This window comes from Aspergillus luchuensis, chromosome 5 (assembly GCF_016861625.1).
Source record: "Aspergillus luchuensis IFO 4308 DNA, chromosome 5, nearly complete sequence".
NCBI classification, from domain to species: Eukaryota; Fungi; Ascomycota; class Eurotiomycetes; order Eurotiales; family Aspergillaceae; genus Aspergillus; species Aspergillus luchuensis.
This window is the reverse complement of record NC_054853.1, coordinates 6,049,459-6,071,987: the sequence shown is the minus strand read 5'-3', so window position 1 is coordinate 6,071,987 and position 22,529 is coordinate 6,049,459. Positions and strand designations below refer to the sequence as shown.

Sequence of the window (22,529 nt, the reverse complement as noted above, 5' to 3'; positions counted from 1 at the left end):
ACAACTCGGAGGTATTTTACACTCGGCTCAATGGACAATTTCCGGTCTATGTATATTGAACAAGTTTAAACCCCGTCGAAGTCTGATCCATGGGATGAACCCCAATTATTGATTATGCAAAGTTACCCGAAACTCAACGCCGCGTGTCTTGATTGCCCCTGCTTTAGGAAATGGCTGTCATCTTGGAAGTCCGCAAGACGGGCAGGTGAGGCAGGATGTACGTTCAATAGATCGAATTGGAGATCGTATCAGAGGCTGTGGGTAGCCTGCTCAAAGGAGTATGTTACTCGGAGACACATCATCTAGTTTGCGTGGACCGGGCTGTGATCCAAATACAATGCTCTCAAACGAGCTATTACCCTGCCGGTAAGTCTGTCTGCATGCTATGGTGAATTACAGTGCGTTGGATTCTGATGCTGCATAGAAGAAAGTCGATTTGATCCTTGACATAGGCTCATGTAAGCGTGTGTTATGGGTTGGGCGCGAGAACCTTGGCAGGTGTTCTTTTGGAACATATCTCTGCTTGCTTCTACTTCATCTCACCGCGCTATATACATTTGTTTCCATTTTCCCATTTTTCTTGGTTCAGTTAGTTATTCATTATTTGCTTCACTCCCGTGGATGTTCTAGATAGAGTTTGGACATACTGTATCTCTGAGTCGAGGAGATAGCGGGGTATAGCGTAAGCGCAGAAATACAAGGGCTATCTAAGCCCCAAGTGTTGAGGAGGTGATGGAACCTACAGGGAAAGTATTTACCGAAGAGAAAAGAGACGAAAGTCCGAGTTCGTAATGTCACACAGGGCTTGCGATGTCCTAATCAAGAATGTGCTGACAAATGTGTTATGTGACCAGTCTTTCATAGTATTTCTGCGAATGGTATTGTCGAGAAGATAGTGGCAGTACTTATTCGTAATAGCGTATCACAGATGGCAATTTGTAAATGATGCATGCTAAACTAGAGGCCCTAGTAGATAAGACAGTTTCCGACTGCGATTTTTGCTGCGGAAACCGAGCACAGGCTGCAACGACGGACAACTACAGTATTTGACACCCCGCCGTAAATTTGTAGTAGACAGAAACATCCTGCGATATGACTAACCCCGTAAGTTGGGTTCGTGATATATCTAAGATGCATAATAGAAATACAGCTGCGACCAATCTCTCCTTTAAAGCGAAACTTTTACGTACATCTTGCATGCACTTGGATACCGGCAGTAGACACTATCGACGTGTCGCGAATAATCTAGAACACCTCTCTGCTTACCGTCTGTCAAGTAGGCTCTGATCGGGTGGTGGTGAAGGGAGGGGCTCATTCGACTCCATCAGATCTGGCTAGGGGAGTAATATCTGAATACAACAGATATTCTGTCGGTGGATAGACAACAAATATTGCAACCTGTATGGCTACTGAGCATCACCAATCGAAGGCTGTAGTATGCGATTCATGACCGCGATCAAAATCGCAGATGAGACTGGATAACAGAGGTATACAGCCAACTTCGTATTACTCTGTCAAGCTGGAGGTTATAGGAAAGTCTGGAGAATTTTGTGTATCTACTCAAATAGATAGCCATCTGAGTATATTTCATTTCATGATGTTACTGAAAATGAAAAGAAATGAATCGGTTTGTTGTTTGGCACTCATAGTGAATGGCTGAAGTATCCTGCATGATGCTGGTACAAATATATATATCTTAGAACAGTAGTCAGGTCAGATCCATGACTAAGAGTTTTGACCGACCACTGATCTTCTGCTAGCTTGATGCTCTTTTCTTCTTTCCCCAACAGGTACTATATCAGAGTTCTTGGAAGATGAGAACCTGACTAGAATGAATTCATCCTTCCGCTTAAGATGACATCGCCTCGTACAAGATTGTGCATTTAGATGAAAAACGGGGGACAAAAGTCACATATTCTCGTCCTACTTACAGGAACAGATCCATAACTGGTGGTAGAAGACGGTAAATGCTGGTGTTAAATATGTGCGACGGTGCGGAATGCACAGAGGCGCATTACAGAGGCCTGACTGGTCATGAAGATGAAGCTTGACTTTCAGCTGAGGGTGAACATTGGGGCGGTGCAGATATTTTAGCGACATATTTCTCAACTTCTGTAGAACAGATATCAACCAGCTTCTATGGCTCAGTTGGTAGAGCGCATGACTAGTAATCATGAGGTCCGCGGTTCGAATCCGCGTGGAAGCATTTTTTGTTTTCTTTTCCGTCCTTCAGACCCACTACTCGTCGGCAAAATGTTGAGACGGCGAGGAAAACGGGGTGCGTGGTGTAGGTTTTTAATTACCCTTCAAAACATTTACTATATCAGTCCAACGTAGATAGACTGTTGCACTCCTCGAAACTGGAGAATATCTTCCAACAATAGGTTAACCACCCTCCCTTTTCTTATATTATATCAATAGATATTGATCAACCGTCCAGTAAAGACCCTAAACCCCGTGTCAATCTTGATTGTCAGTACCTGCAGTTTATCAGGCCTTTGCCCCCTGCTAGGCTCACCTCAGAATCAATCCATGGGCCAAAATTGGAAGTAAACACGTGAGGCATTTGCTTAACCCTATTCTCCAAGCCCAGGCATTAATTGGCTCTCAATTGATCTTTTGACACTTCTCCAAGGGAATCGGAAAAACCGGCCACATAGCATCCTCGGATGCTCCAGGTGGGCCATTCGGATAACCCGCGATCGGCAGGGCAGTTCTGCACCCCAAGCAGTCCCAATCATGGATGCGTACGCAGCCGAGTCCCGTGAAGGCGAATAACATGTCGCTGCTGGATTCAGACCCACCCCCGCGTAGAATTGACTCTCTAAAGTATCTCTACCGAGGTCAATGCCGATGCCGGTATGCATTTATGGTTAGAGAGAGTGCTCAGAAGCTGGAAAATCGGTCTTTGCAAACGTGGGGACCCCGGACACATAAAGGCAGGCAACCACTCCCCCCAATCTTCGCATCAATGCGTCATTAACCATGATCCTGTCCACCCTCCTACTCCTTCTACCGGCTCTAACGGCCGCCAGTGTTGACCACTTGACTGTCCGCACAAGAACAGGCAAATTCACAGGCCTTCTCAATCCAGACTTTCCATCCGTGCGGGAGTTCCGATCTATCCCATACGCGCAACCCCCGGTAGCCTCACGACGATGGCTTCCACCCGCGCCTCTCGCCGACTCCGATGAAACTCACTACGCGACCAACTACCCTCCCTCCTGCGCCCAATATGTCTCCGGTAACCCCAGCGTCTTCGGCTCCATCGTCCCCGAATTCTACATATGGGACGGGACCGAGAACTCCACCGCTGGCCTAATGGCCCAAGCCAGCTCCGAAGACTGCCTGCAACTCGCCATCTGGGCTCCTACCAACGCCACCAACCTCCCCGTCATCGTCTTCTTCACCGGTGGAGCATTCAAAACTGGCGGAATCAACATCCCCTACCAGCTGCCTCCATCCTGGGTCTCTCGCACCCAAAGCCACATCGTAGTAACCACCAACTACCGCGTCAACATCATGGGTTTCCCCAACGCCGCCGGCCTGGACAACCAAAACCTCGGAATCCTTGACCAACGGGCCGCTCTGGAATGGGTGCACGAAAACATCCACAACTTCGGCGGGGATCCCAAAGCCATCACCCTCTGGGGCCAATCCGCCGGCTCCATCTCCACAGACTTCCACACCTACGCATGGCACGACGACCTCATCGCACGCGCCACAATCTCCCAATCCGGCACAGCCCTAAAACCCCTCGACAACTACGACTACGACCACACGAACTTTACCTTTGTCGCGAAACACATGGGCTGCGACTTCCCCACCAACTCGGCCGCTGAACTTGACTGCATGCGCCAAGTCTCCGTCAACCGCATCCAGAACTTCGTCGGACAGTACACCGACAATGGCACAACACCAAAATTAACATTCACCCCCATTGCAGACGAAAAGGTCGTCTTCTCAGACTACCCCGCTCGCGCTGCGAAGGGCCTCATCGCCAACACCCCGGCCATCATGTCTAACTGCGCCAACGAGGCCGCAGCGCTATACACGTTTCCCACGAACAACGTCACCGCGGGACCATGGCAGCCTGGCGTGAACGCCGCCACATTGGAGGGCTGGCTCTGCGTGTCCGCGAACACAAGTATCGTGCGGTATAACGCGAATCGCACAACGTATCGGTACCAGTTCGCTGGGAACTTCAGTAACGTGAGTCCGATGCATTGGTTGGGCGCGTACCACTCCAGTGACCTGACGATGAACTTCGGGACATGTCCGTGGAAATGCGACGTTGCTGGAGAAGAAGACGAGCGAAACTATGCAGGATTACCTGTTGGCGTTTATGAGGGATCCGGAGAACGGGTTGGAGCGGATGGGGTGGCCAGCTTTTGAGCCGTTTGGGGAGAATGGTGGACTGATCAAGCGATTTGGGGCTGATGGGAGGCCGGAGCAGAATGTTACAGGGTTGGAGGTGCAGGGGGCTTGCTGGGGGAAGGAACAGTATGATCCGTTTCCATAAGGATGAATATGTTGTGGGGGTTAGAGGTAATCCTTCTTTCTTATTCTTTCTTTGGTCAAGCAAACTGCAGTATATCGACTGCTATGTACATGTAAAGAGAAGGCAGCATAACACAACATTGTATATGTTATTGACTGTCTCAGAGAGAACACAGTCTCTCTTTTTGAATGATCGTAAGTCAGAATACATTCCTTATCACATTATTGTACATAATTTCTAACCAACGCACCCCCTTGATCATTTGAGTAGACCAGTGTGCTCGATCGAGTATGCCAAAGAAGCACCAGGTAGTGCCTGGCGAGATCTCTATGATGAAGGGCCCGAGAAATTTCACTTGAAGGTCTCTCGATATTAATATCATTATGTACAATAGCTAACACAAAATCATAGCCGTAAAGGTATTAATGTGACCAAACCCAACCTATCCCGGGGCGCGAGTCAAACGAAACACCAGCTGGATAATCAATCATTACAATAATTGTGCTTCCGTGGGGTCAATGCAGTTCACAAATCAAAGGACCAATGCCAATTCATCCAACCCATTCATGGATCTATTAGGGGAAATATTCTCATCGATGTTCGTCCTCATAATCATGCGCGGTTACATAACCTTGGGCTGCCCATCCAGTTCGGGATGCGGCCCGGTCCGATCCAGCTCATATACGGGATGAGCCACGGGTTGAGTCTGCGCCCACGAACCATCTCCCAACCCATTATATCCCCCAGCTCCTTGGGGAAGAACATTATTCTGCGCTTTCCGCCGGCGGAAGTACAGAAGTGCTAGTATGGCTGCGACTATGACGAATCCTGCGGCAGCGCCCACACCGATTCCGGCTGCCGCGCCGGCACCGATACCGGAAGATGCACTGCTCGACGAACTGGTAGAGGAGGAAGAGGACGAAGTTGTCGTGGTATTAGCGTTTGAGGAATCGGAGGTAGAGGTAGAAGATGCGACCGCATAAGTTGGCGTGCCGGACGCCGTGGACGGCAGATATTGAATGGTAGCGAGTTTTGAGGGCGCGACGCCGGGGAAGATTTCGTCGGAAGGGTTCGAGCAGTTTACCGTCCCGTATGAATTTTCGCAGCAGGCCCAGTAACCATCGGAGGTGTATACGATCTCGGCGCTATTTCTGCCTCCTGCGAAAATGAAGAGATATTCGTGTTAGCGATCACATTCCTTCGTCAAGAGAGGCTCAATTGAATCTCACCACATCGTGTCCCGCAGGCGGGATCTGTCAGGGTCTCGTCTGTGCAGTCGGCCGCATAATAATAATCTCCGTCCTTGTCGTTCGTGTTCACGCAGATGGAATTGCTGAGGCAGTAGTCGCCATTGACGCAGCAGGTAACATAGGGATGACTGGAGTTGGTGACACCACACGGCAGGTCGGCTTGGATATTCTGAATTACCCCGTTGTGCATGCCATGGCAGACTTGTGAAGACATGATGATTATGGACGAACCGGAGCGTATGCCGGTTGTTGGTTCAAGGTCGGATATGCACCCCCCTTGGTCGCGCAAGGATTATGACCCCCAGGATTGGTTTCTGTTGGATTTCTCGGGCGGAAATGCCATCGAGCTTTGAGGCTGACGAACGCAAGGATAAGGGATCGGAAAAAACCATTGCTCTAGTCTGTGTGTTTTGGGGGCCAAAGGCTGATCGTGCTCAATTGTGAGGATTTGGCGGAGATACGCTATGATGGAAGAAGCCAATGAAAGACGGATGGAGAGCAGCGGTGTCACTTTAGCTTGCGGAAGGGACGCACTAAAACAGCCTCTGAATTCTTAAAAGGTTAAACCAGCACTCGCTAATAGGCAACTACACCTTATCGGGCCGGCTGAGCCCTTACACGGATGGCTTGTCGATCGCAATGACACCCGTGATAACCTCTGATAGGGGTCTTTACGGTGGAGAATACTTCCCCAAGAAGAAGTGTGATAACGCCATGTCGGCCTCACAATATTCCGCCAACTAGTCAATCACAATCTTAAATACGAAGGTGTTGCTATTTTTCGAGGTCTATGCTAAAAGTCTTGGCGATATACATAATGAATAGTTGCCAATAATGGGCATATTAAAGAGGCTTTAAGACAAGTGCGGCACTGCTGTTGGTTTCACAGTTTTAGCGCATATAGAGCAGATCTTATATTCGATGGCCTAGAAGATGCGATGCGCAGGGTGCTTTTGACGATTTCAAATGAAAAATATTAGGTAATAACCAATACTCATGTCATTATGGTAAAACTTGTAAAACCGGCGTACGATTTTACGCTTATATTGACATGAACGGCCTTAGGGTGCATAGCTCGCTAGGTCTCCAGATCGTACGGAGTGTTATCAAGGCCCTTACTGGTAGCTATCATATCAAGTTCTCGCGATGAATACAAATACCACAAATATTGCTCTAGTGAGCTATAGATGGTAAGGCACCTCATCACCAATCTCATGATAAAGTGCCTCTAAGGCCGCTACAACGTCTTCAGGCAGCGGACCCGCCTCAATCGTGTCGATATTCGAAACCAACTGGGCGATACTGGAGGCACCAATAATGATGGAATCTCCATACTCTTTGCGAAGAATACCGTGCCACGCACTCCAGCGAAGGGCAGCAGCATGACCACCAATGCCATGGCGAGCCGCAACTTCAAGAGTCTTATCCGTTGCTTCTATAATGGCAGGCTTCAGGTAATTCCAGGAGTACATTGCGCCAATCATATGCTTGAACCAGTTAGCCCGCATTTACTTCGGGTGCCAAATGTTGCACTTACTGATGGGTCAAAACGTCCACCCGCCTTGAGCTTCTTATGGTTGCCGGCGAAAAAGCCAGCTGCAGCAGGGCTATAAGCATAAAACGCAATTCTATGCTTGCGCAAAAGTGGGAAGAGACACTTTTCCCCGCTTCTGACAATAGGGTTATAGTGGCCTTGGTATACACTAGGTTTCACAAAGCTGCGTTCTTCACAGATGTCGATAATCCGCTGGACTTCCTCTGCGGTGTAGTTAGAGAGGCCCCAATGTTTGATCTTGCCCTCCCTATGCGCTTGATCCATAGCTTCGCAAGCTTCCTCGAATGGAGTCTCGCGATCCGGTAGGTGAAGATATTCAGTGTTGATCTGTTTGATTTTCAGAGCATCAAGAGATAGATCAATCTCCTCAAGGACCTTCTCTTTCGTATGGCATCCTGGTTGGCCGGATTTGACTTTGGTATCAAGGATATACTTATCACCAACGTTGATGGCACCGATTCTTGGTTCTGAGCTACCAGGTGCCATGGGTGAGTAGAGGCGTGCGGTATCAATTTGATGATATCCACGGGCAGCAAAGGCGCCGAAATAGGCATTTACTTCGTCGGGAGTATCGAAGCGTGCAGTGGGGTCGACAGACTTGTCTCCAACCTAGATGGTGCAGGTCAGTATTGGGATACACCAAAAAAGAGGCTTGATCGAGGTAAGGAAACTACATTTCCCGCTCCAAGGACCAGGTTAAGAGGCGATTTGCCTGGGAGCGCCATTGTGAACTCGTAAGACTTGATGAGAAATTTAAGAAATGATCTGTCTGCTTTTTGACGTTATCACATCGCCAAGGATCGTTTTTTTCAATGCCGTAGGTCTCAAGAATCTTCGAGAGCTGGAGGTACTAGTATGCCTATATATACTTTGAGACGTCTGTCGGCAGGCCTATGTAATATCCTGATATCTTCATATTCACATGCATGTATGGATTATACGAATTTCAAAAGTAACAAAGAACAACAAAGAAAATACAATGTGAACATTGGCTCATTCATCACAATGGGTAGTGGAATGACGTCAATGACATTGAGACCAACAGCGAGCATTCCATTACAATGACATTACGGAATGTTCGGAAAGTTGACTGCTGACTCAAAGATAGTAAAATGAGTATAATGCGTTTGTGAATTTGAATCTAAACATACATGACAGGTGGGAAACCTAATCAAGGTAGGCGATATCACTGATATTCATAGAAATAGCATGAAGAGCTTTCCGATGTGGATACTGACGTCGAAGCGTATATAGAGGCTAGCCAGATCATAATAAATGGTCGGATGGGTCAATAATGTAGCTGGACAAACGAGAATGATGTGTGAAGATACGAAAGGCTGGCTGGAACAGTCCAGATCAATGACAAATCGCTAACTGGTGACGGGGAGGCTGGGAGGATGCCCAAACCGTGCACCGAAGTCCATGCCTCAGACAAGCCAACATGCCATGGAGCATATCTTGCAAGGAGATAAAACAGCACGACGATCAATGCCGTCTCCATGAGCCCCAAATGCGACATGCTCAATTGCCGGTCAAACATACTAGAGTTTCAGTGCGCATGTGGGTATGTCTATCTGCTATCCCCATCTTGCTAGGAGAAATGCCATCTGAGAGCGTATCACAAGTGTCGATTGTAGACCCTTGCCTAGTGGGTTTCAAAATACCCGTAGTGTGAAAAGTGACTTCTTCAGTCGGCTGTCCGGCATCTCTCGACCTCCTTCCTTTTACATGCCGAGTTTGATCATATCCTCCTATTCTGTCTAATTTTTGTTTTGCTGAAGGTCTTCATACCACCTGATGTTGCTCGTGTTACAGTGAAAGATCTTCTCGGAATGAATAGGTCGCGTGTCTGATATGCCCCAAGTGATCATACTGTGGAATAGTAACTGCGACCGCAACAACCAGCGACTCGAAGGCCTACTTATGCAGGCAACTCTTCATTGGAACCAAAGGCCAAATTCCTTCATGGAAGAACTCGGGAATATTCCCGCAGAAACAATGTGCATAGGGCAGACGGACTCCTCCATAGATCTGAACATCTTGATCGATCGTATGTGGTAGTTGCTCCTGGCGATGGTCTATCTGGAAGAACTCCTACAAAGCTTAGCTTCTAGCCAACACCCATTCTCCTAGTGATGGAGACTTAACCTCTTCTGGCAATGAAGGATGTGTTCGTGGAAAAATTGTAAAATTATTAACAAGTGGATCAGCGAGTGGGGCGTGGAAATCGTCCGGTGAACCGCGGTCTGGATGAACAGCCAATTCCATCAATCACAGCCTAATGCCAATTCCTGCCCTGAAGCTTCCAAGCCCAACGTGCGACACCATCTGCCGGTGGGGGATTCCACGCGTCGTAAAATCCGTTTCCCCACTCGTGGTTGACGGATGAAACAAGCCCGGGCCCTGCAGACTACAGGGGCATATATGCGATTATCGCCGTCATGACTTCTCTCCCTGCATGCGCTCAATCTTTCTCGCAAATGTGACCATCCCCTTCTTTGTTGGACTTCACTCTTTGGTCCCTTCCTTTCCACGGCTAGCAGGTCTTCCCCATGGAAGGAATCCGGGAGAGAGATCTTACGCCTGAGCGGATAGCCTACCTGGCCCAGACTCGGATTCCTGAGATCATTGCCTGTAATGTGATCCTTCTCGTCTTTGCGACATTCGGCCTGTTGGTTCGAATCTTCGTCCGTATTCGACACCTCACGGGCATCAATTTCGACGATGTGCTCTGCATCACCAGTTGGGTATGTTTGCCAATTTTCCAGTATTAAGTCTCTGTTTGCTAGCCTTTGCTGAGACATTGCTGACTTGTCTAGGTCTTTACATTCGTTCTTTGCTTTACCTGCATGCTCAGTAAGTGCTTATCCGAGCGACAGGAGACCTGACATAATGTACTAACCGCCTACTTACCTAGTGACCAAATATGGATTTGGTAGGCATATTGGTATAATCGGCATGAGCGACCGGGGCATGTTCCTAAGGGTATTGACCATCTCTGACACATCGACTACCACGGCAATGTATACTGACGGTGGAATGATTACAGCTCAACTTCGTGACCATGCTCGCCTACGTTCTCGCTCTCGGCTTTATCAAAATCTCCTTTTGCGTTCTTTACCTTTCGATCTTCCCGGGGAAGTGGTTTCGGATTGGTTGTTGGTGTGTGCTGGTCATCATCGTTGGGGAAACAATCTCAGAAGCCCTTGTTGTTATCTTTCAGTGCACGCCCGTTCACAAAGCGTGGGACGCTACCGGCTACGTCGAGGGACACTGTGTGAACATGACGGCCTTCTATTATGCAAACTTTGGGATCAAGCTCGCTAGTGACCTGGCTTTGTTTCTGATGCCGATGCCTAAGCTGGTGCGGTTGAAGATGACAGTGGGCAAGCGAGCGGGCTTGGTGATCATGTTCAGTCTGGGTCTTCTGTATGCGAACCCTTCCTCTACACTAAACCGGTGGACAAAACTAACCATCTTGGATGCTTAGTGTGTGTGTCACCAGTATTATCCGGGTCTCATATCTGAATCCGTTTTCTAATGACCATACCTGTAGGTCACATTGTCGCTGTTCAGTACATGCTTGTAACTTACTAACATTCTATGCCTACAGGGACATTAGTGAACGCTATGAACTGGTCATGTGTGGAAGTCGCCGTCGCCCTCTTCATTGCATGCATTCCCTCTTTCAAGTCACTCCTTAGTACCTGCTTTCCAGGACTCCACCGTCTCCTCGGTTTCTCCAGCAATGGCGACTCAGCTGGCCCGTCGAAGATATACGGCAGTTCTACTCGCCGGACGTACAATGCGCATAATAGCATCAAGCTGAAACCAGTGACAGGACACAGTCAGGCGGAAGTGGAAACGACTACTAATGACTCGCAGGAGCGCATCATGTATCCAGGCATTCAAGTTGTCACCCACGTGAGTGTCAACGAGAGTGTCTAAATGCGCGGATAATTTATTTGGGTGGCAATTGTGTCTTTTGTGTTTTATTCAGTACCTACAACCGGTCCGATCCTTATGATGAATGTCCATTTTTTTTCCCCCATCAATTCCAACTTTCATGGTTCTCCTCCACTGCTTCTGATCTATCGGACTCCCCGATCAAGTGTACCGGTTTCGCAGTGGGGCCTCCGAGCATCTAGTGCCGACTTTCCCACTCTAATCCCACTATTCAAGCTCAGGGGAAAATCATTTGACAGTCGAGACACAACCGCCAAGAAATAGAACTCAGCCCGGTGGATACACCACAACCGCGAGATTGGCCAGACACTGACTCAGTGAGACTTTGGAGGAGTCACGATGCCCCCGTTAATCTACCCTAATCACGCTACTGCCACACCACTGCGACTCTAAACCGTTATACTATCTGACTGGCCAACGTCTCCCGAGACCCACTACCTAAATCTGCAGAGGGACCGGCTCAACATCTAAACAGAGATCCTGCACCGAAACCTTATCAATGCGTGTCCATCAACCTCCGACAACGGTTGTATTCTCCTCCGACCGTTGTCTGGTACACAGAACAAAAACAGCCCGGTGTACCTACCCCCGGTGACATCTACTCTTCGGTAGATGGGTGGATGTCTTTCCCGCCGATATTCTCCGTGTGTAACAATCTTGGAACTGAGTTTTTCTTTTTTCCTCCTACGACTCATGACCCGGGAGCCTTTAGTAATATATGTCTCATGAACGAGGGTTCAAGCCGTGTCCTTGCCCCTGCCAAGGCGTGAAGCTTGGCCTAATTTAGCTTAAATTGTTCCCACTCGGATGTCCGTAGTCTCAAATGATAAATAAAACCTTTTGCCACCAGTGGGTAGGAATTAGTTAGTCGGTGGTTGGTGGTCAAGAGGCCGAGCCAATATCCGATTATTTGATCTGTCAACGAAGGTCCATGAGCTTTGGCCATGCCGGAATTAGACTCGAGATGATGTTCGTATCCGAGGGGCGTGTGGAAATGCTTTAATATGCATAAATTAGTACAGGTAATCCCTCTAATATATGTAAATGAAGAGCGATCATGCCATACAGTCTACAGGGATCCCTTTTATTTATAGGGTCAGGCGGGAATGAAGGCAAAGTCGATCATTGAGGACGGGAATGAACTTCCTTCCCCGTCGTCAGCTTGCGAAGCACGGCGAGATCGAGAAAATTCTCGTGGAGAGATGTCGTACCATCGCGGGACAGATCGCTTTCTCCATCATGATCGACAGAGAAACGGCATTTATTTTTGAGTGAGTGTACGCGCAATGCCCACATGTGTGAACTTATGATTTGCCGGATTTGGGGGAGCTTCTAGACTTATCTTAAGATGAGTCTCGATCCTCTCTCGTATGGCAAATGATGTGGTTAGTAAAGTGCAGTGAGAGAAGACAGGTACAATACAGACTATAGCAGCTAAGGAGGCTAACTTTCACATTTCCAAACCGAGGAACGCAACTTCCATTTTCAAGTTGGTCTCGATAGAATGTGTATGTACCAAGATATATTCACTCGTTGACCTGTAGAGTTGCAAACCCGAAGATGTGGCAGATGTTCAAGATGGATGAATAGCAATGGCCGAATATATGTATGAGATGTATCGGGTGTAGACCACAACGATTGGAGTAGTCAATTGACAGATCAATGGTCTTTCGTTTAGTGACTGTGTGTATGTGTGATCCCCTCGTAGTAAGCGTTGACCAGTTGGCCGCGCGAGATCGGTCGCCAGGACGCGGTGGGCCGGTGGGCGTCCCCCACGAATCACTTTCGGACCACAGAAAGTTTGCACGCAGGATGGCCGGCCACGCTACGTTGGAGGACCTGTAGGGCAGCATCGTCTAACCGGCCGAGGCTCACGGCGAGTGTGGTTTTGCGCTGCGATGTGATTATGTAGGTACTGGACTTTTTTTTCTAGGCTTGATACCCTTCTATTCCAAAGTGAGTGGCAATGAGTGGCAATGGGTTGGTCTATTCACCTAACTATCTATTGAGATATTACAGGCATAATCGTCCGCCTCCCAGCTATGCTTGGCCGTTTTCATGTGGACTAATGACCAGGTGACTGCACGACGATAATGATAGACAATGAACCCAATGCCGAGTCTAAATGGAACTGCGCCTGGCAGCAGTATCTATCTCACGGCTAGGGTTCGACTTGATTTCAGGTAAGGACTGAGCAGGGGTACTGAACCAGCGCTTGAGCTCCGCCATACTCCTCTTCGCAGACATCTCAACTTCGATTCCCTGATCCTCGATATCCTTCATGCACTGTTGCGCTTGCTCTTCTATTTCATGCATGTGTCTTTGTGCCTGTTCGTTTATTTCCTTCAGACATTCCATCGTTGTGTTGCGTACCTCGGAGTTACCATCGTCGACTTGTTCGCGAAATTCGGCCTGGTTGGTTTTGCATTCATCATAGATCTGATCGCGACACTCGCTTGCAGCACTATCGATAACTTCGTCCAGTATGCCTGATTTGAGGCGGCGCTCAATCATTTCATCGACATATCGTTTGAGGCGCTGCTCAACCATCTCGATCTCAGTAGGAACGGCTTTCTGAGCCTCGCATGGTAGGGCACGATCTACGTTCTTTGGTATGGCCAGCAGATGTCCTCGTCCGGATCGGATTAATAGTTCGCAAATTAGGTCATCAGAAACACCACGGAGCTCATGCTCTAGACGCGCAAGTTTCTTACACACTGGGTCGCCAGGAGAGGAAGCACGCTGAAAGATGGTTGGGCGAATGGAGGATGGTGAAGGGGAGCGAGTACTCGGCGTATTTACTTCGGTGGGAGAGCCTAACGGTGGAGGGGCTTGAAGGAGTACTCTCTTTCGGCTTTCATCATGAGATGACACTGACCATGGTTCTAGATACTATGATTAAACTACTGAACGACAGAGCACCTAAGATGGTGGGATGAGAAATTACCTCTCTGCCGTTTTCTAACTACCTGCTCTGACACGGACTCTTCACAGTATAGGGGTGGATCAACCTGCTCCAGCTGCTCGGACAGGAGCTCTTGACGATATGGGGGTGGATTGGGCGATAAATTGAAGACACGCCAATCTTTCTGGACCATGCCATGGCGAGAGTGGTCAAAAGACACTCTTTTAAGACTCTTTGTGCGTAGAGCACGGAAGAAGATTTCCAGCTTATCAAGTTCTTTATTCACAAATTGTCGTCTGGAGAAGTGTAGGTAGAGGAATTGGGATTGACAGATTTTCGCGAATGAATGGATATCAAGATCGCCTGGTCTTGCTGGGCTGATATAATCTAGTTTAGAGGGACAGAGAACAATGCCGGTCGCACACAGGCTCAGACTCAGTGTAGAGACAGCCGAAACATTGGTAACAGGCGCCGGGAGCATGGAAACGAAGTGAGAGGGACAGAGTTCACTATTGCTTTGTCGAGCTAGAGCACATTGTTCGACACTTTCTGGAGGGATATTCAAAGTCAGTACCTGTGATTTGCCGCTCAGGTTAGCCAGATCTGCAGTGATCGAAAGAAAGATGCATCCTTGGTCAGCAGCTTGATCATGAATAATACGAAGGCGGGCACGGCAGGAAACATCGAGATCGGGCGCATGAACAAGAACTGCCTTCTTCAAGACCCCGGTCGGGTTTTGCGAAGTCGTAGTCATTGTGCTACAAAATTAGCTGTTCGATATACCCTCGATAAATCGAGTTACCCTCCCACCCGGGCTTTGGAGCGACGGTGAGCAGCCCTGACTCGCAAAAATGAGGATGAAAGATGATGGAGGCAACGATAAGAGTAGAGTAGGACCACCCGGGCTATTGAAGCGACGTTGAGCAGCCCTGACTCGCATAAATGAGGATGAAAGGTGATGGAGGCAACGATAGTAGTAAACTGGTACGTGGTCTTGCGGCCTGGTCACGAGCACATGCCCGATCCGAAGTCACAGAGTGAGATCGGAAAGTCCTATGAAAACACAGGAATGGCAGGACTGGCGGCGAGGACAGCAAGAAACACGTACTTCCTTTACTACAGAAAGATGGTGATAATGGGACCGATGGGAAGGATGATGATGCTGGCGATGCTGGCGATGCTGGCGATGCTGGCGTAATGGCGTAATGGCGATGCTGGCGATAACGGCGATGTTGGCGATGTTGGCGATGTTGGCGATGCTGGCGATGTTGGTGTTGATGGTGTCGATGGTGGTGATGGTGAGGATGGTGAGGATGGTGGTGGGAGGAGAACGCGAGATATGAGATGGCCAGAGAGACCAGGGAGGGAAGGTGCCAAGAGGGGAGGCTGGGAGTTTCCAGGAAGGAGCTCGGACTGCGGGCCGACCTTGTTCCGGTCGCAGCGCCGATTTTCGAATTGGGGAATGTGATTGCCCAATCACGTGACCAGACTCTACCACTCAAATTGCGCGGGCGCCCATTCGCTGAATTCCACGCACTATTTCGTGTATTGCCACACAGTACGAGTATACATTGCTCTATTGTCAGACAACGCTCTTTTCTTTCCTGTATACTACAACTTTTGAACTAGATACATTTACAATAATAAACACATCACAGCTAAACTAGAATTGTTGAGGCCCGAACACTCAATAGTCGGACTCCACAATGATTCAGGTTAATGTAACGCAACATCCTATGATTTTAGGTGCTTCATTGTCACTCTCGACTCTTTACCAAGATTATGCTTCCTAGGTTATTGCTACCAAGCTTTCACTCGATTGAAGCAGTTAACCTTCGGGGTATCGGGGTCAAAGAGGAGACTACTGACACCCAGGGCGGATGTAAGTCGAAAGCTCCCTAGGCCACTATGTATCAACATTCACTGTAGCAGGGCTAATGATTCGACTACGGGACCTACTTGACACTGGCTGGGATAGTATCTAGACAGTGACGGCTTCTCCTCGGTCTACAATATGTCAACTTCTTCCCCAATAGCCCTCCCCATCATATCCCAACACATTGTAGAAGTTGACCAACCCCATCGGCAATAACCGTTGAAACCTATGAATGTGATCAGGTCAGGAGCCATTCAAGCAACCCCAAGTGGACGTAAAGTCCCGAGTGCAACCTGGGTTAGGATGGATGCACCCGGTGTACTACCTATACTAACCCCAGAGGAGAAATCACACAAAGGCTTCGGGCAGTTACTTGCCACTGCAGGTAACACAACGCTCGATGCATAACACAACCTTAATTATTTTCCGAGCGGGAAGTTACTGTTGCAGAGTTGCGCTCGGAAGAAGCCTACAATGGGATTTATTCTCCGTCTGGGGTATGAATCTTCAGGCACGGGGTAGGATGCCTAGAGATTGGTGAATGGTAACAGGCGCCGGGTGATCTGTGAGGAAATCCGGCCTATAAAATCGGCGTCACAGGCACTATCTCAGATTTGTTGAGATCCTACATGCACACCGTATCAATAGAAATTTATATGCTAATTCCCACCAGAGATGCTGGCGAAATCTTTGGTCGTTCTCGCTGCCATTGCGGCGAGCATTCTTAATCCGGTCTTGGGAGCCCCGGCTCTTGATGTCGGACTCACCGAGCCCCAGGCTGAGCCCAAATATGTCTTCGCCCACTTCATGGTCCGTGAACAGTCACCATACTGAGCTTCTGGGATAGCCAATGCTAACCATGATAGGTCGGCATCGTCGAGAATTATCAACTGGAAGACTGGATTACCGACATGAAAGCCGCACAAGCCATCGGGATCGATGCATTCGCACTCAATTGCGCCAGCATTGACAAGTACACCCCGACGCAGCTCGCCCTCGCATACCAAGCTGCCCAACAAGTCAACTTCAAAGTATTCATCTCGTTTGACTTCGCCTACTGGAGCAACGGCGACACGGCCAAGATCACCGCTTACATGCAACAATACGCGAGCCACCCAGCGCAGATGCAATATCGCGGCGGGGCAGTCGTGAGCACCTTCGTCGGGGACAGCTTCAACTGGGGCCCCGTCAAGCAAGCTACCTCTCATCCTATCCATGCCGTGCCTAACCTCCAGGATCCTGCTGCTTCTTCTAGCAATGCCCAACGGGGCGCCGATGGAGCTTTTTCATGGTACGCCTGGCCAACAGACGGGGGCAACAGCATCATCAAAGGGCCAATGACAACAATCTGGGATGACCGATTTATCAAAGATCTCGCGGGCACAACATATATGGCGCGTGAGTTACTCCTCAACAAAATACACTGTGCCATGCTAAGGTCTGCTAGCGGTTTCACCATGGTTTGCTACGCACTTCAACAGCAAGAACTGGGTGTTCATATGCGAGAACCTGCCCACCCTACGTTGGGAGCAGATGCTAACGATGAAGCCAAGTCTTGTCGAAATAATCTCGTGGAACGGTAAGGAGATAGACCACTTTGTTCCGATAATGACTAGTAGAATAACATCTATCCCAGACTACGGCGAATCGCACTATATCGGTCCCTACAGCGCCAACCACAGCGACGATGGCTCTTCGAAATGGGCCAAGGGCATGCCACACGATGCCTGGCGCGACCTTTACAAGCCTTACATCGCCGCATATAAAGCTGGAGATAGCAAGCCCACCATCACTCAGGAAGGGCTGGTGTACTGGTATCGGCCCACGCCAAAGGGGGTGAACTGCCCTGAGGATAATATGCCTGCGCCAAATGGATCCCAGATGCTTAGTGATAGTATTTTTGTGGCGACGATGTTGAATAGCCCTGCTACATTGACAGTGACAAGCGGGTCGAACGGTCCTGTCAAGGTTGATGTGCCCGCTGGCATTGTGACAACGAATGTGACGATGGGAATAGGCGCCCAGACGTTCCAGGTTAGTCGGAATGGACAGGTTATTCTGAGTGGGAAGGGTGGTCTGGACGTGGCCGATCGGAGCAAGTATTATAACTTCAATGTGTTTGTTGGTAGTGTTATGGGGAGCTCTGCTGCCGGGAATGCATCTGTGAGGGTGAGGCGCTAGGCCTGAGCAGTCCTGCGTCGGGTATACGGATAGGTAATAGGCTTTGAGGGATTTTATGTCCAGAAAACTCGCTGTGTAGCTCGAGAATGCTATTGATTTTGCACATGACCTGCCCAGAATGTTATGATCCGGGGATGAAGAAACCAACGGTTGCAGAAGCGGTAGTAGATGTGTCATCTGGTGGGTAACGGACGTTTAATAGGCCTGGGACGGCATGAATGTTTCACAGTAGTACAAAGGTGATCATACACCGCATGACGCGTATTAGATGCATCGTAAGTGTGGGTAGAGCAAGACATCATGCCGTTTGTGTGAGACAGTATCCGGAAGCAACGTCTTCAAAGCTTGCTTTCCGAAAATACCGCCTCAGGAAAGAGCCAAGGCCAATATGATAGATAACGCTTACAATATGCTTATTAAGAGGTTGCATTAGGCTATGATTAGTTCAATAATTATAATAACTCAACTTCTTACTGTGTATTCTACTAGTGCTAGAGGAAGAGGCCGAATGTATAATCAATTCCACGTCATGTAGCACAGCTGCCGGCACGCAAAATACCGGCATCCAACCCCCCAGCGCCTCTCCTCTCAGTGCGTAGAACCCCAGCGTACAGGATATAAGTTCCTAGTGTATCAAGTCGTTCAAGGGTTGTGGCGCGCCTCATTGGGGCCAAACCGAGCCAAATCATTTCATATTCGGAAACCTCCGGTTCATAGTACTCTCAACATAGAACAAAGGGGCCCAAGGGCAGAGTCACATAGGACGCCTCTGAGCGAGATGTGCATCAAGGCCCCCTTAATCATTATAACCAGTGTATTACTATAAATACATCATGGTCAACTAGCAGGATGCAGGGTGCTTTCTACGGGATTGCGACACATCTCCCACTCATACGTACATCAGCATTATCTCATCCAGCACAATGAAAAACCAATCAGAAGGAGACGACATGTACCGGCGGATACTGGCGATGCTTGCAAGTCTAGGACTAGCTGAGAGTGATTTGCCCCCTGAGTATATGCTAGTCAGATCAGAAAATGTAAGGTTAACATGATCGTCAGCGTGGGGTTGCTAACATGGAGCAGGGTTCAAACCCATATTTTCCCCAAGGGCAAGAGTATACGCTCTACGACCTCATGTGCGTGTATGAGTTCCTAAAACAACGCAGAATTATGACCGCCTCTGATCTGGACAGTGACCATGGCAATGCATCGGCCAGCTCCGTTCCTTCCAATCAGCTAGTGGCTCCGGGTCAGACACAGTCAAATGACAATGAGCTCTCGACTAGCTCAGCACTGGGTGATAACCTAATGGATGTTGATATGGAGACTGAGGACCTTCCTTGCAGTTGTTTTGCTGCGAAATTTGTGGAGCATAGTGAGCAACATACATCGGGGGGCTAACCAGGAAAGCCAGTGCATCGCATACTACCGGGAAGTTTTGAGGAAGACGCCTGATTCTCAGAAATCTCCATACCAGCTTTATGAATGTAGAGTCTAACCGGAAACCTACCATAATAAAAACCACCTGATTCGGGCCATCATAGGTCGCCTCCCACGTAGAGGTCCACAAATTTATTTTTGCGTACATTATATTCAAGCATTTGGTTACTTACGGATGGTCTAAATGGCGTTATCCCGGATAGGAAAAGCGGGAAGGGTCAGAAAAGTCTGTAGGATATCGGGCGACATAGACTAACCGGCCTCCTTGACCAATTATTTGATGCATTTTGCGAACTGTCGACGAGGCTGACCCATGTAATGTTCACCTTTTCCTGTGGGCGCTCCGCCACATTGTACGCGGGAGCAGATGGATGGTTAATGGGCGAGAATGAGTACGAGCTGTCCAAGCACCGCCTCGATGCAGCCCAATCAACGCCTCCCTTCATATATTTCTTGCAATCCTCCCACATTCTCATTTCCACAATTCTTTCTTCACTTTCTACTATGCTCAAGTGTTTCAAGAGCTTGAATCTCCTTATTTGCACCAATCCTTGAACAATGCTAGCTTTCAATTTCGCGATTGATTGGTCTGATACTTAGCCAACAGCGCCTTCCAGATTGAGACACCATCAAATTGGTTGGCACCTCAGACGATGTCCCCAAATCCGAGCGATGTGTCCGAATCTCGGATTTCAGAGACTGCCACAGGCCCATCGAACGAAGAGCGAGCATTCAGGAATATTTATCTTCAGTGTCTGGTACAGATGGGCCGCCGATGAGGCCATGGAACGCAGTACCGAACGTGCAGCTAGCCCTACAGCCATCGACCAAACCAGACCTACGTCCGATGGCATCTCGCACACATTAGGACCGATACAAAACGGCAGTCAAGATTACTATTCTCCCAAAGCCGTCTTGAGTACAAGACAGATAGGGTTCGAACCAACTTAACCTTCAATCTAGCCGAATCATCTGCTGACGTGACAGTGTCGCAAGTACGGTATCTGCTGAGCCTCGACAGGTCAGAAGTCCCTACAACCTGAGAAACACTTTAGAAACACTCCGGCAGTGGAGAACGAAGAGAGTGCATAGGTTTATCCGTCAACTGCAAGCTTAAGATTATGTCTTGCCAGAAAGTCAGCTTCCAGTTATTGAGTATGGTGCAAGGCGTTTGGCGGAAACGCTTTTAGCTATGTGTCGGCCATTAGAAGGAGAACCTGCGTATCGGTATGCAGACGCTGATACTGTTCAAGCGGAAGCGCTTGTGAGGTCAGGGCATCAACTGTCAAGTGGTTTGGTTGATTATATGACTGAATCTCCTGAGCTATCTGGACTCGACAACCTGCAGGATACTGTCACTATGCGGCACTTGGATGGGTATAACAAACAGAAAGATAATTTTCCAACGCCTACCTCATATTCCGCGGATGAGACGGGGAATCGTGGTGGGGGTACAGCGACCCAGAATAGATTGGGTTTGTTGGAAGATGAAGTCCCCTTGAGTGCCGTAACGCCGAAGGAATTCATTAACAATGCTTCGGAAGTGCAGAGAATGACTGCTGTAACCTTACCTGAAGGCCCATCACCTACTACATCTTTGCTGTCCAGGATCTACCATGGAACACTAAAAATACTGTCTCGTATCGGCCTCGGGGAAAGCGACACTCGACGAGGCCACACACGGATCAGATGGAAAAATGTGAGTAATCAATACCTATAACCATAAGCCGGTGTCCTTTGCAATTGACGTCTCATAGGGTCCGGGTAAATGGCTGTATGATGATTATGTTGAGCATGTCCCAGGTGCTTTGGAAGACATGAAGACATTCTTGAGGTCATCAGCATATGTCACCACTGCCAATATGAGTGGTGGTAGCCAGCAAGTCCCAGAAAGCTCCACCTCCTGTAATTCAGTTTCGAGCGCATCAGCGACGCGACATTCTCCCTCGAGTGATTCCACGGCTCAGTTACAAGGCTCGAATATAATACCCACTAGCGACAGCCAAACAGATGTTGAACTGGGTGAAATGGTCTCTCATCCTCCACTTCTCCTGTCATGTCTGGAAAATGGCCGATATACAGTAGAGCTTCTCTAAGAGTCTATCATAGGCGTCGCAGATGATCGGCAATTGTTCCACACATTACGCCGTATCTACCATGAGCACCGAGGACGACTAAGACCCATATGGTCTCTGAAGACTTTGCATAGTATCCATTTCATGAAGGTAAGACGGACATGTCCCGACACTCCACATATGCTGACGACGCACCAGTTTGCCTATGGCGGAAGCCGCTACATCGATGTTCGATGCCACGAAGAAATCTGCGAAACGGGCAGACCTTGTGTCTGCGTGCCTCCCGAGCAACTTGTCCTCCCTAAAGGAAAGGAATACGACTGTCGTCCGATTCCTCCGAAGCTTTCCCCACCTATCGGCCCACGACTCATGATGGACTTCTTCAACAACCCTCAGTACATTGCCCCAAATAGTACCTCGATTGTTCAACAACTTCCGAAACGGGCATGTGGGAAGTTGCAGAATGAGTACATAAATCTCACCGAGGCATGGGGCATCTTTTACAAGGAAGACTGGAACTGGGCGAGGATTTGGTGGATTCTCGCATTGGGTTTCTTCCCTCCCAGTTTGCTTTTCGGGGTACTGTGGACTGTTTTCAAGCAGGATATTTCGGGTGCTTTTGGTGTCGCGAGTTGGTGGATGGCTGGTGCGTCAATCATTGTGGGTATCGTTGGGACTTATGATATGTGATAATTTACGACTCTGATCGTCGGATATGTACTCTTTAACATGACTTTCTATTTCTATTCGAACCTGATATCTCTTGCGCTGAATCAT

The 22,529-nt window shown here is 48.7% G+C and overlaps 8 protein-coding genes and 1 non-coding gene across 9 annotated transcripts; 6 read left to right on the top strand and 3 right to left on the bottom strand.

Annotated features, from left to right (window-relative positions):
• The first annotated feature begins 2,133 nt into the window (after positions 1–2,133).
• Positions 2,134–2,206, top strand: AKAW2_t50028A. Its single transcript has one exon. It is a non-coding gene; the product is annotated as a tRNA-Thr (tRNA).
• Positions 2,207–2,985: 779 nt separating this feature from the next.
• Positions 2,986–4,395, top strand: AKAW2_51999A (uncharacterized protein; the record flags this gene model as incomplete). The annotated part of the gene is made up of 1 exon (XM_041691991.1): positions 2,986–4,395. One exon carries the CDS (start codon positions 2,986–2,988, stop codon positions 4,393–4,395), a length of 1,410 nt encoding a protein of 469 aa, XP_041545420.1.
• Positions 4,396–5,123: 728 nt separating this feature from the next.
• Positions 5,124–5,965, bottom strand: AKAW2_51998S (uncharacterized protein; the record flags this gene model as incomplete). Its single annotated transcript, XM_041691988.1, has 2 exons — positions 5,124–5,659; positions 5,731–5,965. The coding sequence occupies 2 exons, from the start codon at positions 5,963–5,965 to the stop codon at positions 5,124–5,126; spliced, it is 771 nt and encodes a 256-aa protein (XP_041545419.1).
• Positions 5,966–6,932: 967 nt separating this feature from the next.
• AKAW2_51997S (aldo/keto reductase family protein) lies at positions 6,933–8,031 on the bottom strand (the record flags this gene model as incomplete). The annotated part of the gene is made up of 3 exons (XM_041691987.1): positions 6,933–7,238; positions 7,289–7,915; positions 7,981–8,031. 3 exons carry the CDS (start codon positions 8,029–8,031, stop codon positions 6,933–6,935), a joined length of 984 nt encoding a protein of 327 aa, XP_041545418.1.
• Positions 8,032–9,858: 1,827 nt separating this feature from the next.
• AKAW2_51996A (uncharacterized protein) lies at positions 9,859–11,254 on the top strand (the record flags this gene model as incomplete). The annotated part of the gene is made up of 6 exons (XM_041691986.1): positions 9,859–10,053; positions 10,126–10,162; positions 10,224–10,291; positions 10,356–10,735; positions 10,797–10,858; positions 10,920–11,254. The coding sequence occupies 6 exons, from the start codon at positions 9,859–9,861 to the stop codon at positions 11,252–11,254; spliced, it is 1,077 nt and encodes a 358-aa protein (XP_041545417.1).
• A 2,139-nt stretch (positions 11,255–13,393) lies between these two features.
• On the bottom strand, positions 13,394–14,931 carry AKAW2_51995S (uncharacterized protein; the record flags this gene model as incomplete). Its single annotated transcript, XM_041691985.1, has 2 exons — positions 13,394–14,157; positions 14,220–14,931. 2 exons carry the CDS (start codon positions 14,929–14,931, stop codon positions 13,394–13,396), a joined length of 1,476 nt encoding a protein of 491 aa, XP_041545416.1.
• Positions 14,932–16,728: 1,797 nt separating this feature from the next.
• Positions 16,729–17,819, top strand: AKAW2_51994A (uncharacterized protein; the record flags this gene model as incomplete). The annotated part of the gene is made up of 3 exons (XM_041691984.1): positions 16,729–16,863; positions 16,920–17,632; positions 17,690–17,819. 3 exons carry the CDS (start codon positions 16,729–16,731, stop codon positions 17,817–17,819), a joined length of 978 nt encoding a protein of 325 aa, XP_041545415.1.
• Positions 17,820–19,311: 1,492 nt separating this feature from the next.
• Positions 19,312–19,638, top strand: AKAW2_51993A (uncharacterized protein; the record flags this gene model as incomplete). Its single annotated transcript, XM_041691983.1, has 1 exon — positions 19,312–19,638. The coding sequence occupies one exon, from the start codon at positions 19,312–19,314 to the stop codon at positions 19,636–19,638; it is 327 nt and encodes a 108-aa protein (XP_041545414.1).
• Positions 19,639–21,037: 1,399 nt separating this feature from the next.
• On the top strand, positions 21,038–22,442 carry AKAW2_51992A (uncharacterized protein; the record flags this gene model as incomplete). The annotated part of the gene is made up of 4 exons (XM_041691982.1): positions 21,038–21,376; positions 21,435–21,735; positions 21,787–21,902; positions 21,951–22,442. The coding sequence occupies 4 exons, from the start codon at positions 21,038–21,040 to the stop codon at positions 22,440–22,442; spliced, it is 1,248 nt and encodes a 415-aa protein (XP_041545413.1).
• Between the last annotated feature and the right edge of the window lie 87 nt (positions 22,443–22,529).